Consider the following 17,362-nt stretch of genomic DNA (forward strand, 5'->3'; position numbering starts at 1 on the left):
GGGCTGCTGTTTGTGCGTGGCACTGACGGGGCGGCAGCGTCAGCCGTGTGGCGAGAGCGCTGAAACCGTCAGGCGCGTTAGACCTGCCGCGGCATGGCTAGAGGCAGGTCCTGCGACTGACCTCCAGGCTCGGCAACTGCTGTCGGTGCAGAAACCCAGCCTCGAACCCGCGTCCAGTGAATGTCAGAGTGGCTGGAGAGCAGGCAGGTGGAAAGGGACCTGGGGGTGCTGGTCGATGGTAGGCTGAACATGAGCCTCCAGTGTGCCCGGGCAGCCAGGAGGGCCAATGGCATCCTGGCCTGCATCAGGAACAGTGTGGCCAGTCGGAACATTCTGCCCCTGTATGCTGCACTGGTTAGGCCACACCTTTGAGTCCTTTGTCCAGTTCTGGGCCCTTCAGTTTAGGAAGGAGGTTGACTTGCTGGAAGATGTCAAGAGAAGGGCAACAAAGTTGGTGAGAGGTTTGGAACACAAGCCCTATGAGGAGAGGCTGAGGGAGCTGGGGTTGCTTAGCCTGGAGGAGACTGAGGGGAGACCTTATTGCTCTCCACAACTACCTTAAGGGAGGTTGTAGCCAGGCAGAGGTTGGTCTCTTCTCCCAGGCAACCAGCACCAGAATAAGAGGACACAAGTCTCAAGCTGTGCAGGGGAGGTTTAGACTGGATGTTAGGAAGACATTCTACACAGAGAGAGTGATTGCCCATTGGAATGGGCTGCCTAGGGAGGTGGTGGAGTCATCATCACTGGAGGTGTTTAGGAGTAGACGATAGGGTGCTCGGTTGCATGGTGTGACTGTTTTTGGCTGTGCCTTTAAGAAAGGGACAGTTGCTGGAACACTCTGGCTGAATAACACACCACACATGGTTTAGTTGATTAGGTGGTGTTGGATGATAGGCTGGACGCGATGATCTCGAAGGTCTCTTCCAACCTGGTCTGGTCTGGTCCTGTTCTATTTCTTTTCTATTCTATTTCTATTCTATCCTATCCTATCCTTCCCCAAGGACGGGTTGCATGTAGTATCTTGTGATTACTTGTCGTTTCTCACAACTGTTTCTTGTGTTCACATCTTCTGTAGAGATCTCTCCTCCTTTCCCATCCTTGAACAGCTTATTGTTTCATAGTCTTATTTTTGTTCCAACTATTAGCTGTTAGTTCCTAACATTTCACTAAGGCCTTTGTGTACATATATTAAAACAACTCAAATTAACAAACAACAGGTTATAATAAAACCTAAAAATCTTACTCTATATTAAAGCAAATCAAATTAATCTTAAACAACTGGTTATAATAAAGCCTAAAATAAAAATCTTACTCTAGTTACATATGTCAGTTCCCAGTGTCTGATCCCCTTGTTTCACCATTCATGCTCCTGCTTTAGGTTTTGCTTTAATCAAAATCATCTAATTGACATGAATGATAGAATAAACCGGGTTGAAGAGACCTTCAAGATCATCGTGTCCAACCCATCAACCAATCCAACCCACCTAAACAACTAACCCATGGCACCAAGCACCCCATCAAGTCTCCTGAACACCTCCAGTGATGGTGACTCCACCACCTCCCCGGGCAGCCCATTCCAATGGGCAATCACTCCCTCTGTATAGAACTTCTTCCTGACATCCAACCTAAACCTCCCCTGGCGCAGCCCGAGATCACTCCATTCATCACCGGGGTGAGGGGAAGAGGCACGTTGCCAGAAACACCACACAAAAGGATGCACTCAAGAACGTGATTTTATGTCTCCATAGAATACATAACAACCACCCTATTTATTACAGCTTTCAAGAAGGTTACAAGTACAATGGCATTAAAGCCTCAAGACTGCAGTAGTTTAAAAAATGCTCTTGATTTTTTTTTTATCAAATAAGCATAGTAAGAAGGAGCTATTTTACAGAGAGCAAGCAGCAACATACAGTCTTAGTTTCGAGAAACAGGACCAAAAAAAACCCTTCAGCTATCAACAGCCACCACTACTTTACATGTATTACTTTGTCCATAAAACAGGGAAACCAAAGCCTCTTCAGAATGACTGCTTCCACTGCAGGAATTTGTGCCAAAGTTCCCATTAATAGAAAAGTCAGTAGTAGAACACCTTTCTCCAAAGAAAAAATACCACCAGCCATTCACTATTGTGTTCTGGGATGTAGTGCTATTTAGGTTACACTGGAAGGACAAGTTTTCCAGGATGCTTTCAAAGAACAAAAGAAAAGAAAAAACAAACAAACAAAATCTTAATTTGATTTGTGAGGTGTAGTTCTTTACAGCCATTGTGCTTTTGACACATTTATGTTGCAGGGATCTTTGGCAATCCGAATTCATCCACCAATACCCCATCCTGTAAGACAGAAAAGAAGCAAAGGGTTAACAACTCTCACCAAGCAAATAATTTCACAAAAGTTTCCTCACAATCCCTGTCAAGTGATTTATCTCTAATTGCCACTGTGCAGCAACTGGAATCAAAAGCATCACTGCTCCTCCTCAGTATGAAGCTGTAGTAAAGCCTTAAAAGCAAACATACATCTGTCTTTCCTATGGTTTTAAGAATGACCAGCCTGGAGAATAGAAGAGTGGCTAGCCTGAAGAAGAGGAGGCTCAGGGGAGACCTTATTGCTGTCTACAACTACTTGAAGGGAAGTTGTAGCCAGGTGGGGGTTGGTCTCTTCTCCCAGGCAAACAGCACCAGAACAAGAGGACACAGCCTCAAGCTGTGCCAGGGGAGGTTTAGGCTGGATGTTAGGAAGAAGTTCTTCACAGAAAGAGTAATTGGCCATTGGAATGTGCAGCCCAGGGAGGTGGTGGAGTCACCATCACTGGAGATGTTCAAGAGGGGACTGGACGTGGCACTTGAAGCCATGGTTTAGTTAGTCACAAGGTGTTGGGTGACAGGTTGGACTTGATGTTCTCTGAGGTCTTTTCCAACCTTACTGATTCTATGATTTTATGACTATCCTAGAAGCTGCAATCATACACTTAAATAGGAGTTACAGAATGTCATTTTAGTTCTTAAAATACAATTAAGAGCATTTTGTACACTGGTATTTCCTATATAACATCCAAGATACGTAAAACATTAAGTGCATTTTTTGTTCATACTACTAAGAATTCCAAGTATCAAGCTACCAACAAAATATGATGAATAAAAACCAAACCACTGTATTCTTGCTTTTGAATAGGAAAGGACTCACTTTGTTTTTTGTGTCGGTAGGGGTGACCTCTGGGATTGCTGGAGCAGATGCAGCTTCATCTAAGTAGGAATTGTCTTCATCAGCTAAAAGCTCATCACCTAAGGCATCCAGTTCTGAAAATTAAGTATGGTGGTTGAGAAATTATGCAAGGAATTCCTTTTGCAAAAGAAAGCTGCTCTTACAGAGAAACAGGATTCACACCACAATGTTTACATTCGTAGGCATTTCACATTACTTAGTCATCGGTAGGAAATACACAGGCACACAGGAAAGAGAGAGAACCTTCATAGTATATCATAGTATCAGTCAGGGTTGGAAGGGACCACAAGGATCAGCTAGTTCCAACCCCCCTGCCATGGACAGGGACACCCCACACTACATCAGGCTGGCCAGAGCCTCGTCCAGCCTGGGCTTAAACACCTCCAGGGACGGGGCCCCAACCACCTCCCTGGACAACCCATTCCAGGGCTTCACCACTCTCATGGGGAAGAACTTCCTCCTCATGTCCAGCTTCATTCCATTCCCCCTAGTCCTATCACTACCTGAGATCCTGAGAAGTCCCTCCCCAGCCTTCTTGTAGGCCCCCTTCAGATACTAGAAGGCCACAATTAGGTCACCTTGGAGCCTTCTCTTCTCCAGACTGAACAGCCCCAACTCCTTCAGTCTGTCCTCATAGGAGAGGTGCTCCAGCCCTCTGAATATCCTCGTGGCCCTTCTCTGGACACCTTCCAGCACCTCCAGATCCCTCTTGTAATAGGGGCTCCAGAACTGGATGCAGTACTCCAGGTGGGGTCTCCCCAGAGCTGAGTAGAGGGGGAGAATCACCTCCCTTGACCTGCTGGCCACACTTCTCTTGATGCAGCCCAGGATCTGATTGGCTTTCCAGGCTGCAAGTGCACACTGAGAGCTCATGTTGAGCTTCTTGTCCACCAGCACCCCCAAGTCTCTCTCCTCAGGGCTGCTTTCCAGCCAGTCACTGCCCAGCCTGGATTTGTGCCTGGGATTGACTTGACCCAGATGCAGGACCCTGCACTTGGTCTTGTTGAACCTCATGAGGTTGGCTTGTGCCCACCTCTCCAGCCTGTCAAGGTCCCTCTGGATGGCATCCCTTCCCTCCAGTGTGTCTGCTGCACCACACAGCTTGGTGTCATCAGCAAACTCACTGAGGGTGCACTCAATGCCACTGTCCATGGCACCCACAAAGATGTTGAACAAGACTGGTCCCAGGACTGATCCCTGAGGGACTCTGCTTGTCCCTGGCCTCCACTGGGACATGGACCCATTGACAGCCACTCTTTGGCTGCAGCCATCAAGCCAGTTCTTTATCCCTTCAGTGCAGCATTCCATTAGTGTGTATCTCATTTTTGTCTCATACTCTGCTATTGCACTTAAGGAAAATGCAGCTTCTATGTGACTTTAAAATTATTATTTTTTCACACACACTGAAAGTATTTGAAAAGGGAACTTAAAAAGCCCCCACAAACACTGGATGGTTTTATGATGATTTTTACATTCAGTAATGTAAAAATCATTTTCTGCCTTCCTAACCTGCTTCCAAGTCATCTTCATCGATCTCTGGTGTTCCATAGCTACGACTCAGTGCCTCCTGGACTTCATTGGCTTCTTCCATCATATCCTCTAACTGATCTTGTATGTCCTGAAGCAGGAAACAATTTCAACTGGTCAATACTTTAATAGTTCCAATATACAAGGCCCTCAGCTTTTTACCACGTAAGGCATTTTTTGAAGCACAACTCAGTTCTACAGTGCGGCTTTTAAAAATCACAGTAAATGGAAAAGGCAGAAAAAGAGGAACCTTGAAACAGCTCTGCAAAATTCAGTGTAAATTCCAGACCTCAGAGAAATTACCCAGAGTCCAGCATTATCTTACCAGGATGAAAAAGAGAGACATTAAATCCGCTGTCTGAAGAATGAGCACTAACCTGACCTGTGCCACAGCAAAACTTAGAAGATAGAATAGAATAGAATAGAATAGAATAGAATAGAATAGAATAGAATAGAATAGAATAGAATAGAAGAGAAGAGAAGAGAAGAGAAGAGACCTTCAAGATCATCATGTCCAACCTATCTACAAATCCTACCCACCTAATCAACTAAACCATGGCACCAAGCACCCCATCAAGTCTCCTCCTGAACACCTCCAATGATGCTGACTCCACCACCTCCCCAGGCAGCCCATTCCAATGGGCAATCACTCTCTCTTTGTAGAACTTCTTCCTAACATCCAGCCTAAACCTCCCCTGGCGCAGCCTGAGACTGTGTCCTCTTGTTCTGGTGCTGGCTGCTTGGGAGAAGAGACCAACCTCTGCCTGTCTACAACCTCCCTTCAGGTAGCTGTTGAGAGCAATAAGGTCACCCCTGAGTCTCCTCTTCTCCAGGCTAAGCAACCCCAGCTCCCTCAGCCTCTCCTCATAGGGCTTGTGTTCCAAACCCCTCACCAACTTTGTTGCCCTTCTCTGGACATGCTCCAGCAAGTCAACCTCCTTCCTAAACTGAGGGGCCCAGAACTGGACACAAGACTCGAGGTATGGCCTAACCAGTGCAGTGTACAGGGGCAGAATGACCTCCCTGCTCCTGCTGGCCACACTGTTCCTGATGCAGGCCAGGATGCCATTGGCCCTCTTGGCTGCCTGGGCACACTGCAGGCTCATGTTCAGCCTACCATCAACCAGTACCACCAGGTCCCTCTCTGCCTGGCTGCTTTCCAGCCACTCTGACCCCAGCCTGTAGCTCTGCATGGGGTTGCTGTGGCCAATGTGCAGAACCCGGCACTTGGATGTGTTCAATCTCATGCCGTTGGACTCTGCCCATCTGCCCAGCCTGTCGAGGTCCCTCTGCAGAGCCTCTCTACCCTCCAGCAGATCAACTCCTGCCCCCAGCTTGGTGTCATCTGCAAATTTACTGATGATGGACTCAATGCCCTCATCCAGATCATCAGTAAAGATGTTAAAGAGCATGGGGCCCAGTACTGATACTCCAACATACCTATTGGCACTGTTATTTGTGTACAAGTAAGGAAACACGCTTGCCTAAAGGTTTACAATGCAGGCCATATAGAAAAACAGCACAGGAAAGACAACTTAGAGGAACTCAGCATTAGCATTTGGTAATGCTATCCCACAAGTGCAGCATACTTTAAATTATATTTAGAGATCTTATGGAGGGGTTTTATGCATTTTCTGAAGACAGGGGCAGGCCTTGCAGACCTCTTGAAATGATTTTTTTGTTGTTGGGGTTCTTAGTATTATTTTGTTTGTTTGTTTTCTTTTTTTGTTGCAGAGTTTGGGGTGTTTGGGTGGTGGTTTTTTGTTAAACCAGACACTAGGTGGAACTGGGGGAGCAAAGAACTAATCTGCATGTTGCTAGCATGGTGGGAGGAAGAAGACAAAAAAAATATATAAACAAGGAAGCATTCACCAACATTTATGGTGAAGTGTAGTGGAAATGAAGGGAGAGATTATAGAGCCTAGCAACAAAACAACAATCAGTGCAATATGGCCAACTGATTGTGAAGTACCAGAGAGGTCAGTAAGGAATTATGTTTGTGATCCCAGGAAGGAAAGGAAAGCTCAGGTGAGCTAAACCAGCCCATCTTTAAGTTACACAGTCCACTCATCACTGTTTCAGTACATCATTTCTAGTCTTCAATTATTTGATCTACAGGAGCTCACCTCAATTTGATCAATTTTGACCTGCTTGTAAGCTTTCTTCATTTCTTTCACCCCCAATTTCATTGCATCAACCTAGAAGAGAGTTAAACAACATGCTTTTATCTGAGAGAGCAAACACAACCTAAGCAAATGTGAGATTAACATAGTGGTACCGTTGTCTTTGTATCCTTCAGTGCTTGAATAGTGTAATTAGCTTGCTCCATATTGAAAGACTGCTGTGACAGATTATCCCTCTGTTGTTCATACCTATTAAAAACAAAGAATGGCTTTAAAACACCATACTATTTACTGCCACTGAAATTCTTAATGGAAAAAAGAAGAAAGATGGGAATAACACTGTTTCAAATGATGAATCATTGCAGAATCAGTAACTTCACAAGAATCCAGCCACTATACATTTGTGTGTATTGAAAGTTGACAAAGCTGCTCCTGAATAAATTTCTGTTCTGACATTGATGTCATATGTCTATAGGCTTACTCAGTAGGCAAGGATATAGCAGCAGTTTTAATCTCTATAAGAGCTGCCTGCCACTGCTCACTAATGCTGTAAGCAAAATGGAAAAGATACCAGTTATCCAAACCACACTGGCTCTGCATGGGAGTTCTGCAAGGCAGGGAGGAGGGAAAGGGCAGGAAAAGGAAACAGTTAAGGATGACCAAAAAGAAAAGGGAGCCTTTAAAAACCAAGAAATCTTCCTTCTCCAAGCTAAACTTGTATCCAATCAAGAATGAAAAATATGTCACTTTACACATGAAAATCAAAGCATAAAACCACTGAGTCCTTCTTCAAACATCCAAGACAAGGATGATCCAAACACATAACAGCTCTTAGACAAGGAGTGACTCAACATACTACTGTTCAACGTGATGAAAGAGAGATGACTGAGGGATATGACAGCAGCCTATTGTGAGACCTGGTGACTGCAAATAAGGGATCAACTATTTGTTGATTAGCAGGGACTATATTGGGAGAAAAGAAAACAACCAACCAACACCAACCCAAACAATCAAAGCAAAGTAAACCAAGCAGCTGTCCTCACAACATGTAACTATTGCATTCTTTACCACAGGATATTTTGGGTGCTGAGAATTCACAAATACCTAACCAGCAATTGAACAAGTCTACACTTGTTGAGGTACAATTCACATGAGGGACATGAAATACAGGACAATAGGAGCTTTGGCTCTGATAGCATCTAAGAGATTTGCAGTTCAGGGACTGTAAGGTATTCCAGTGAAGCATCCCTGAAGCATCCTGAGGCCTTGAGCACAAGCCCTATGAGGAGAGGCTGAGGGAGCTGGGATTGTTTAGCCTGGAGAAGAGAAGGATCAGGGGTGACCTCATTGCCCTCTACAGCTACCTGAAAGGTGGTTGTAGCCAGGAAGGGGTTGGTCTCTTCTCCCAGGCAACCAGCACCAGAACAAGGGGACACAGTCTCAAGCTGTACCAGGGGAGGTTTAGGCTTGAGGTGAGGAAAAGTTCTTCACTGAGCGAGTCATTCGTTTTTGGAATGTGCTGCCCAGGGAGGTGGTGGAGTCACCATCCCTGGAGGTGTTCAGGGGGAGATTGGACGTGGCACTTGGTGCCATGGTCTAGTTGTGAGGTCTGTTGGGACAGGTTGGACTTGATGATCCTTGGGGTCTCTTCCAACCTTAGTTACACTGTGATACTTTCCATTTTCTGACATTGTTTCCTTTGTATTTGCTGCTGGACACTTTTCAAGACAGTATACTAGATCAGACCAGATCACAGGATTCTCTGTCCTGTCTGTTCTGGGTCTTTTCACAGCCACATGTGCTCAAGTTCTTCACGGTGTCCACAGTGAAGAGGTAAATTTCCAGTAAACTAGACCAAGAGTTATAGTAATCAGTTGTTGATACCAAATGAGGCATACTCTCAGAAACTTTAGGAGCCAAGTAATGTTGTTTCTAGTAACGTGCAGATTTAGGTCAGCTTGTCCCAGTCCAAATTTATGTACTCGCATACAAATAAGGCACAAATATACTAATGCATAATGTGCAATGAGTGCTTAAAGGCTGGCTAGCTGCTTCAGCATTTTTCTTCAAAGAATGCTTGCAAGCAAGAGTACTGGAAAGAGGTATGAGAGCATGCCACCCCCTTTGAAGAAACCAGGCTTTCTTTAATCCCAGGGAAAGGTTTAAACTTACATTCGCTTCTGCTTTAACACTCTCAGTGCTTTCTGCTTTACTGTATTCTGAAAGACATAATATTATCACATTAGGAAAACATTTTACTTTGTTTCTGGATGACACCATTTAAACCTATCACACACAGGTTTTCCAGAAGATTCCTCAGTTCCTAGGGCAAAGAGTTCAACTCCAATCACATTCAGCATTTGTCCTGCATTAATGATTGACTGAACAGGCTTGTATGTAAAGCTTCTAATAGGAAATACTTTCAGCATCTCTGGCTTTTGTATTCTGCTTATATTATGTGTTCATCATCTTCAAAAGTGGGGTTTCCTACCACCTTTCTCTGTAAGTGCAGACTAAATACAAATGTGGCTGACGAACAAAGCAGACTCTCTTCCCTACTGAATTCAGGTAATGGAAGAAGGGAAGTAACTTACAGCTGACTAAGGAATTACATTACATATTGGAAGAAATAAAGACAAATGAAAACACTGTTCAAAGATGCATGCCTAAGAGATACTTTAGAGTAAAAATAATCCTGCAGGATCCCATGTCCCACTAGTAGGTCAAGATGCAATGCTAAGAACCTGATGAACTGGCTTAATCGTGCCACCACATGGCAAGAAGCATGAGTCACATCCTCTCGTGCTTAAATCCCACAGAGGATTCTTACCTTTGCAGGCCCCTCTCTCATCTTCTTCATTTGATCCTTATACTTCACTAGTTCTGCATCAAGCCTAGCGATTTTCTTGTCAATTGACTCAGCTCTGCTATCCACCTTTAGTAACAATGGGAAAAACAAACAGACAAAAAAATACTCATTAAGGTTTTATTCAGGTATTGGACAACAAAAACACCCTCAGTTTTATTCTGCTTCCAATTCAATTGTTTCTTTACTCAGTGGTTTTATAAATAGTTAAAATTTGTAGAGCATCAAAAACGAGGATCAGTTGAAACACCTTCTACAAGGCGCACAAGAAACATTCTGAGGCTGCAGGGAGCTCCACCACTACAACATGTTTGCATCATTTTGAGATGCTCCCTTGCACACACACAAGTCACAGTCTCTATTCAGGAACTTCTGGTAACATACAGTGCCAGGGACTAAACTGGAACAGAAAAGAAAAACCTAAGTGTACCATGCTGGCCGTTAAGGGGGCAATGCAAAAAGGGCAAGGATGTGTTCAGTAAGGCTTAAGGTTTATTTTTGGTGGGAAGAGAACATTAATCCTTCAGAATGATTCCTAGTTTAGGAAGGATGTTGACTTGCTGGAATGAGTCCAGAAAAGAGCAACAAAGTTGGTGAGGGGTTTGGAACACAAGCCCTACGAGGAGAGGCTGAGGGAGCTGGGGTTGCTTAGCCTGGAGAAGAGGAGACTCAGGGGTGACCTTATTACTCTCTACAGCTACCTGAAGGGAGGTTGTAGACAGACGGATATTGGTCTCTTCTCCCAGGCAGCCAGCACCAGGACAAGAGGACACAGTCTCAGTCTGCACCAGGGGAGGTTCAGGCTGGATGTTAGGAAGAAGTTCTACAAAGAGAGAGTGATTGCCCATTGGAATGGGCTGCCTGGGGAGGTGGTGGAGTCACCATCATTGGAGGTTTTCAGGAGGAGACTTGATGGGGTGCTTGGTGCCGTGGGTTAGTTGTTTAGGTGGGTTGGATTGGTTGATGGGTTGGACGCGATGATCTTGAAGGTCTCTTCCAACCTGGTTTATTCTATGTATTCTAGATTACCAGTTGCATTTAAGAAGCCTAGGCTTAACCATTTTGTTCAAAGGTGCCCAACTTCTTTGTCACAGACGCACACTTCCCATCATTTCCCACAAAGGAAGAAAGCCAGGATGCAGCAGTTCAGCCACTCTGAATTCTTACTGCACTTTTACTCCAAAATCCCAATACTAGCTACACAGCTCAAGAAGAACCCTCCAACAGTCAACTCTAACAGCCCTGGTGCAAGGCATACCACAGAGCCATCATTATGGAAGTATCTTAACCTTTCTGCATAAGAGGGTTAAAGACTGTAATTAGAGAACCAAGCACAGGTACAGATCATTCTGACAGCAGCCACAAATTGGTAAAAAGAAAACAAAGTCACCTTAACATGAAACTTACACCACAGCATTTCTCTGGATCAACAAAATAGAGCTTTTTAACTTCTCATTTCAAGGACCCTCTCTAGGGCTTAGGATGCAATGGCATTCCAATTATGTATAATTGTGCAGATTTTCATCTCCATGTTTCAATGGATCCTTTAAAATCTTTGCTCTATGACAGCAATATGCATTTGCCAGAGGCACCCTGAAAGAACATTTTATATGAGCACACAAGACATTAAAGTGCCTGGACACAGCTGGTAGTGAAAAAAGAAATGTATCAAGCTTTCTGTTATGCCAAATATTTTCCTAACAGCAAGACAAAGAAGTATTTGTGATTTTAACTCTTGTAGGTTCAAAATGCAGCACCTCCTCAAGATCTTCACTGGCTTTCAGGTCAGACTACTCCCAAACAGAGAGGGACCTGGGGATGCTGATTGACAGCCACCTAAACATGAGCCAGCAGTGTGCCCAGGTGGCCAAGAAGGCCAACGGCATCCTGGCCTGCATCAAGAATAGTGTGGCCAGCAGGAGCAGGGAGGTCATTGTGCCCCTGTACTCTGCATCGGTTAGGCCACACCTTGAGTACTGTGTCCAGTTCTGGGCCCCTCAGTTTAGGAAGGACATTGAGACACTTGAACGTGTCCAGAGAAGGGCAACAAGGCTGGGGAGAGGCCTTGAGCACAGCCCTGTGAGGAGAGGCTGAGGGAGCTGGGATTGTTTAGCCTGGAGAAGAGGAGGCTCAGGGGTGACCTCATTGCCCTCTACAACTACCAGAAGGGGGGTTGTAGCCAGGAAGGGGTTGGTCTCTTCTCTCTAGCAACCAGCACCAGAACAAGAGGACACAGTCTCAAGCTGCACCAGGGGAAATTTAGGCTGGATGTTAGGAAGAAGTTCTTCACAGAAAGAGTCATTGACCATTGGAATGTGCTGCCCAGGGAGGTGGTGGAGTCCCCATCCCTGGAGGTGTTCAAGAGGGGATTGGACGTGGCACTTGGTGCCATGGTTTAGTTAGTCACGAGGTGCTGGGTGACAGGTTGGACTTGATGATCTCTGAGGCCTTTTCCAACCTGACTGATTCTATGATTGTCATATCCCAAATCCCCATTAAGTAAAATCACAGTTTGATTTAATTTAAAACAAACAAACAAGCATTACATGAAACTGAATCTTAACCTTGTTCTCACAACTGGGAACCTTTTCTTCCTGTTTCCTACTCATTACTGCTCTGAAAAGCCATAAATTACCAGTGTTTCTTCCAAGAAGTAAAAACAATACCAATGCTACAGCTCCTGACGCATCCTTCCTCCTACTGGCCTCATGACAGCTTTGAGTCACCTGACTGTACTCAGCCAGGAAGAATCAAGAATATTCTGCCACTTAGTGCAATGTCGAGGCTAGCATGGCAGGGGCAGCAAGACAGCGAGCAGAAACTGCAAGGGAGAGTAGGAACACACCCTTGGAGAGTGAGGGGTGGGGAGGAGGGTATCACACAACCCCTTGGCAAACTCTACAGTAACCAGTTGTTGAAGAAAAACAGAGAGAAGTGTTTCCTGGGCTTCAGCAAAAACCTTAGATTACTGACCCCACAGAACCAGCTCTTTAAATGCAACAATCTTGGACTGCTGCACAAGAATTGTCTGTATTTTTAACAAATGGTAACTATGAACATTAATTATTGCTCATCAAATACAGAAATTGCGAACGGACATTTAATGGCTAATTACCACTGAAGCCCTGAGGAGAGAGACTTGGGGGTGCTGGTGGACGAGAAGCTCAACATGAGCTCTCAGTGTGCACTTGCAGCCCAAAAAGCCAATCAGACCCTGGGCTGCATCAAGAGAAGTGTGGCCAGCAGGTCAAGGGAGGTGATTCTCCCCCTCTACTCAGCTCTGGTGAGACCCCATCTGGAGCAGTGCCTACAGTTCTGGAGCCCCTATTACAAGAGGGATCTGGAGGTGCTGGAAGGTGTCCAGAGAAGGGCCACGAGGATGATCAGAGGGCTGGAGCAGCTCTCCTGTGAGGACAGACTGAAGGAGTTGGGGCTGTTCAGTCTGGAGAAGAGAAGGCTCTGAGGTGACCTCATTGTGGCCTTCCAGTATCTGAAGGGGGCCTACAAGAAGGCTGGGGAGGAACTGCTCAGGAGCTCAGGTAGTGATAGGACTAGGGGGAATGGAATGAAGCTGGAGGTGGGGAGATTCAGGCTGGAAGTGAGGAGGAAGTTCTTCACCATGAGAGTGGAGAAGCCCTGGAACAGGTTGTCCAGGGAGGTGCTTGAGGTCCCATCCTGGAGGTGTTTAAGCCCCGGCTGGATGAGGCCATGGCCAGCCTGATGTAGTGTGGGGTGTCCCTGGCCATGGCAGGGGGGTTGGAACTAGCTGATCCTTGTGGTCCCTTCCAACCCTGACTGATACTGTGATACTATGAATGTGGTAAAAGACTTAAAAAGCAACAAAATGTGGCTAAGATTGAAAACAACATCAAAGTGATATTATGTGGGTCTCAAAAGTCTTGAATTTAATATGCTAAGGAAATGGTGCAAGTTTTTTAACACCTCACACAACCCTCTTTAATAATAACTCACTTGCAATTTAAGAAAAAAATACCTAATTATATCTCTAATCCTTTAGCAGGACCTCTCCTAGAAGACTTCTGAGACTACTGTGAAAAGGACCTGAAAACACAGCAAGTCATTCACAGATCAGATAGATTACTTCATGTAAACTGGCAGAAAAAGTGAATTAACAAACTCCAGACTAGAAGTATGTTTTGCTGCATATGTACCAGAATACATAACCATCTTACATCTTAACTTCATCCACAGAAACTGAAAAGAGCAAAGAGCTAACTCCATGGAGCTCAGTAACAGTGGTTTACAGACTTCCTGGAACCATAGAATCAATAAGGTTGGAAAAGACCTCAAAGATCATTAACCTGTCACCCAAGACCTCATGACTACTAGACCATGGCACCAAGTGCCACGTCCAATCCCCTCTTGAACACCTCCAGGGATGGTGACTCCACCACCTCCCTGGGCAGCACACTCCAATGGCTAAAAACTCTCTCTGTGAAGAACTTTCTCCTCACCTCCAGCCTAAACTTCCCCTGGTGCAGTTTGAGACTGTGTCCTCTTGTTCTGGTGCTGGTTGCCTGGGAGAAGAGACCAGCCCCCTCCTGGCTACAACCACCTTTCAGGTAGTTGTAGAGAGCAATGAGGTCTCCCCTGAGCCTCCTCTTCTCCAGGCTAAACATCCCAGCTCCCTCAGCCTCTCCTCACAGGGCTGTGCTTGAGGCCTCTCCCCAGCCTCGTTGCCCTTCTCTGGACATGTTCAAGTGTCTCGATGTCCTTCTTAAACTGAGGGGCCCAGAACTAGAACAGCTGAGCCTGGAGCCAGCCCTTCATCTCTCAACTGACCAACACAGGCCCTCGACTTTGTATCTTAAAGACCACCCTATAATTTATCATTGGTTTCCAAGTTGGCACATATGTCAAATAAATCTTCTTTTCAGTTACCCTGTCTTGAATAGCCAAATTTTCAGAGAAACAAATAGAAGAGGATCAAAACTGCACACAGCTCCTGGTTGGTGATGCTGGTGACCACCTTTGGGGGGCAAAAAATCTTAAGTTCATGGTGTTGCCAGTCCAAGTGGCTCTTAAAATTACACTTTTATGTGCCTCAAAAATCCACTGGGATTGAAAAAACTCCCAGTGGAAGACAATCTACCAGAATATTTACATATGAAAGATGGCTTTGTTATGATTTGTCTCAAAATTAGACAATGCAAATTAACTTGGAACTGTTAAAATCAGTCCTCAAAAAACTAACAGACTAATATGGACTCAGGTGCTGTGAGGAGGAGATTTCCTGACATACTGCTTACACCACAGGAATAGCACATTTTAGTACTAAATCAGCAACAGCATCTTGAATTTTGGAGTTCTAGCCATCTACTAAAGCATTTGCTGGTCACAATAGTAAAGCTGATCCTGATTTCTGAGCATAGGCTTTATGTGCTCTTCTAATTAAACATACCTGGATCTGTTTCGGGGTTGAGTATTGCTAAAGAGCAATACACAACCTTCATCTCTAACACACTGTGACTGCTTCTCTGCCCATCCCAGACACTGGCATATGCAAGAGCATGATGTGTGTGGGTTTGTGTAGGTAGCACTGACAGATATCAGATATTTAACTCTCTTTACTGGGTAGCAAAGTAAATCTTCTAAGAGGAAAAGGGTGGGTTTTCACAGACTTTCAGTTGCCAGGTACCAGGGAAAATGCTCAGTTAGCCTTAGTTAACCTCCATACATACCACAACCATTACTGACCTGTAGCCTAACTTTATTAACCACCCTAACATTCTTTTCAGGCAGGCCAACCTTGTAACAGCTGTGCTCTGCCACATTTCCTCAGCATTTCTTTCTTGGTCTCAGCTTAACTGTCCTGCACACATCCTCATCACCAATCCTACAGCAAGCTCACCTGCACTAGACGGAATGATCTTCATCAGATGGTGAGATCTGCCTTCTCACCTTCTGTGGTGGAGAGAGGGGCTGGTTCCCACAATCTGGTCTGTCACATGTTAGTCAGGGCAAGCAGAACAGTTAAGTCCTCAGATGAAAACACTAAAAATACTCATGAGGACATAAAAGGAGCCAGGCATATTCTGTTTATCCCTTTAGGAGATGCGCTTCTCTGCACAGGAAACAAGTGTTTGTTTTGTGGGGACATATATAGGCACAAAGGTATGTGTGTACATCTGTACCCCTGCACACTGCTGAAGCACAGCAGCATGATAAAACATCCATGTGCACATACACAAACACATTGTGCCCAAGCATAAGCATGTAGCCACATCCAGCCTGGCCTTAAAAACCTCCAGGGATGAGGCTGCCACCACCTCCCTGGGCAACCTGTTCCAGTGTCTCACCACCCTCACAGGGAAGAACTTCTTCCTAACATCCAATCTGAATCTACCTATTTCTAGTTTTGCTCCATTCCCCCTAGTCCTATCATTACCTGACACCCTTAAAAGTCCCTCCCCAGCTTTCTTGTAGGCCCCCTTCAGATACTGGAAGGCCACAATAAGGTCTCCTTGGAGACCTCCAGACTAAACAGCTCCAATTCTCTCAGTCTGTCTCCATAGCAGATGAGCTCCAGCCTCGTGGCCCTTCTCTGGACACATTCCAGCATGTCCAGATTCTTCCTGCAATAGGGGCTCCAGAACTGGATGCAGTACTCCAGGTGGGGTCTCACCAGGAGTAGAGGGGGAGAATCACCTCCCTCGACCTGCTGGCTCTGTTTTTCTTGATGCAGCCCAGGATGTGATTGGCTTTCTGGACTGCAAGTGCACACTGGTGACTCAGGTTGAGCTTCTCATCCACCAGGACCCCCAAGTCCTTTTCTTCAGGACTGCACCGAGGTGTCCCTGCCCATGGCATGGGGGGGGTGGAATTAAATGATCCTTGAGGTCCTTTCCGTCCCTAACAATTCCATGATTCAAGTGCACACACACGCACATACATATATAGTCCTCCTCAAACACAGTGCCCGCACGCCCCTGCGCGGGTGCGCAGCCGCTCGCTGCCATCCCCACGCACCCGCAGGCAGACGCGGTGGGTAGGCCCCCCGCAGCAGCGCAGGCCCGCACACATTCCGCGCGGTGCGGACACGGGCGCCCTGCCGTATAGGGCCAGGCAGACGGCCCGGCACTGACCCGCGGAGGGAGCCCTACCCTCGCAGCCGTAGGAGCCGAGACAGGAGTGGCCTGCGAGGCGCCGGCGCCCCAGCCGCGCCCTCAGCCCCGGCTCCAGCCCCTGAGACCCGCGGGAAGCGGAGGTCTTCGCCTGGCCGAGAACACCCCGCAGCCGGGGCTGACGCTACCGACACACACCACCACCACCCCCGTCCCGTCCTTCCCGAGGCAGCGGCGGCGACCGGGCCGAGCAGTGAGCTGCCAGGGCCCGGCCCTTCGCGGGACTCGGGCATCTGGTCCAAGTGCCCCCGAAAGGCTACTCACCGTCCCGATGCAGTCGGTGAGGCTGGGCGGAGGCGCCTTCGGCTTCGCTTTGCCGAAGAAGCGGTTCATGGCGACGGCTCGGTCTCGATCTCGATCCCGGCAACGACAACAGCAATAGCACCGACCCGGAAGCCCACGGCCGGCACGGCGCGGCCCAACCCCGCCCCAAAGCGGGCGGAAGCAGCTGCACCGCGGCACGCCCCGAACTTCCTG

The 17,362-nt window shown here is 46.5% G+C and overlaps 1 protein-coding gene across 1 annotated transcript; it reads right to left on the bottom strand.

Moving 5' to 3' along the window:
• Nucleotides 1-1,702: 1,702 nt before the first annotated feature.
• Nucleotides 1,703-17,310, bottom strand: CHMP5 (charged multivesicular body protein 5). Its single transcript, XM_054164347.1, has 8 exons — nucleotides 17,150-17,310; nucleotides 9,705-9,809; nucleotides 9,047-9,093; nucleotides 7,030-7,123; nucleotides 6,878-6,949; nucleotides 4,734-4,842; nucleotides 3,186-3,298; nucleotides 1,703-2,335 (listed from the first exon to the last, which is right to left on the bottom strand). The coding sequence occupies exons 1-8, from the start codon at nucleotides 17,216-17,218 to the stop codon at nucleotides 2,285-2,287; spliced, it is 660 nt and encodes a 219-aa protein (XP_054020322.1). The 5' UTR covers nucleotides 17,219-17,310; the 3' UTR covers nucleotides 1,703-2,284.
• Nucleotides 17,311-17,362: the final 52 nt, after the last annotated feature.

Source organism: Dryobates pubescens, chromosome 9 (genome assembly GCF_014839835.1).
Source record: "Dryobates pubescens isolate bDryPub1 chromosome 9, bDryPub1.pri, whole genome shotgun sequence".
NCBI classification, from domain to species: Eukaryota; Metazoa; Chordata; class Aves; order Piciformes; family Picidae; genus Dryobates; species Dryobates pubescens.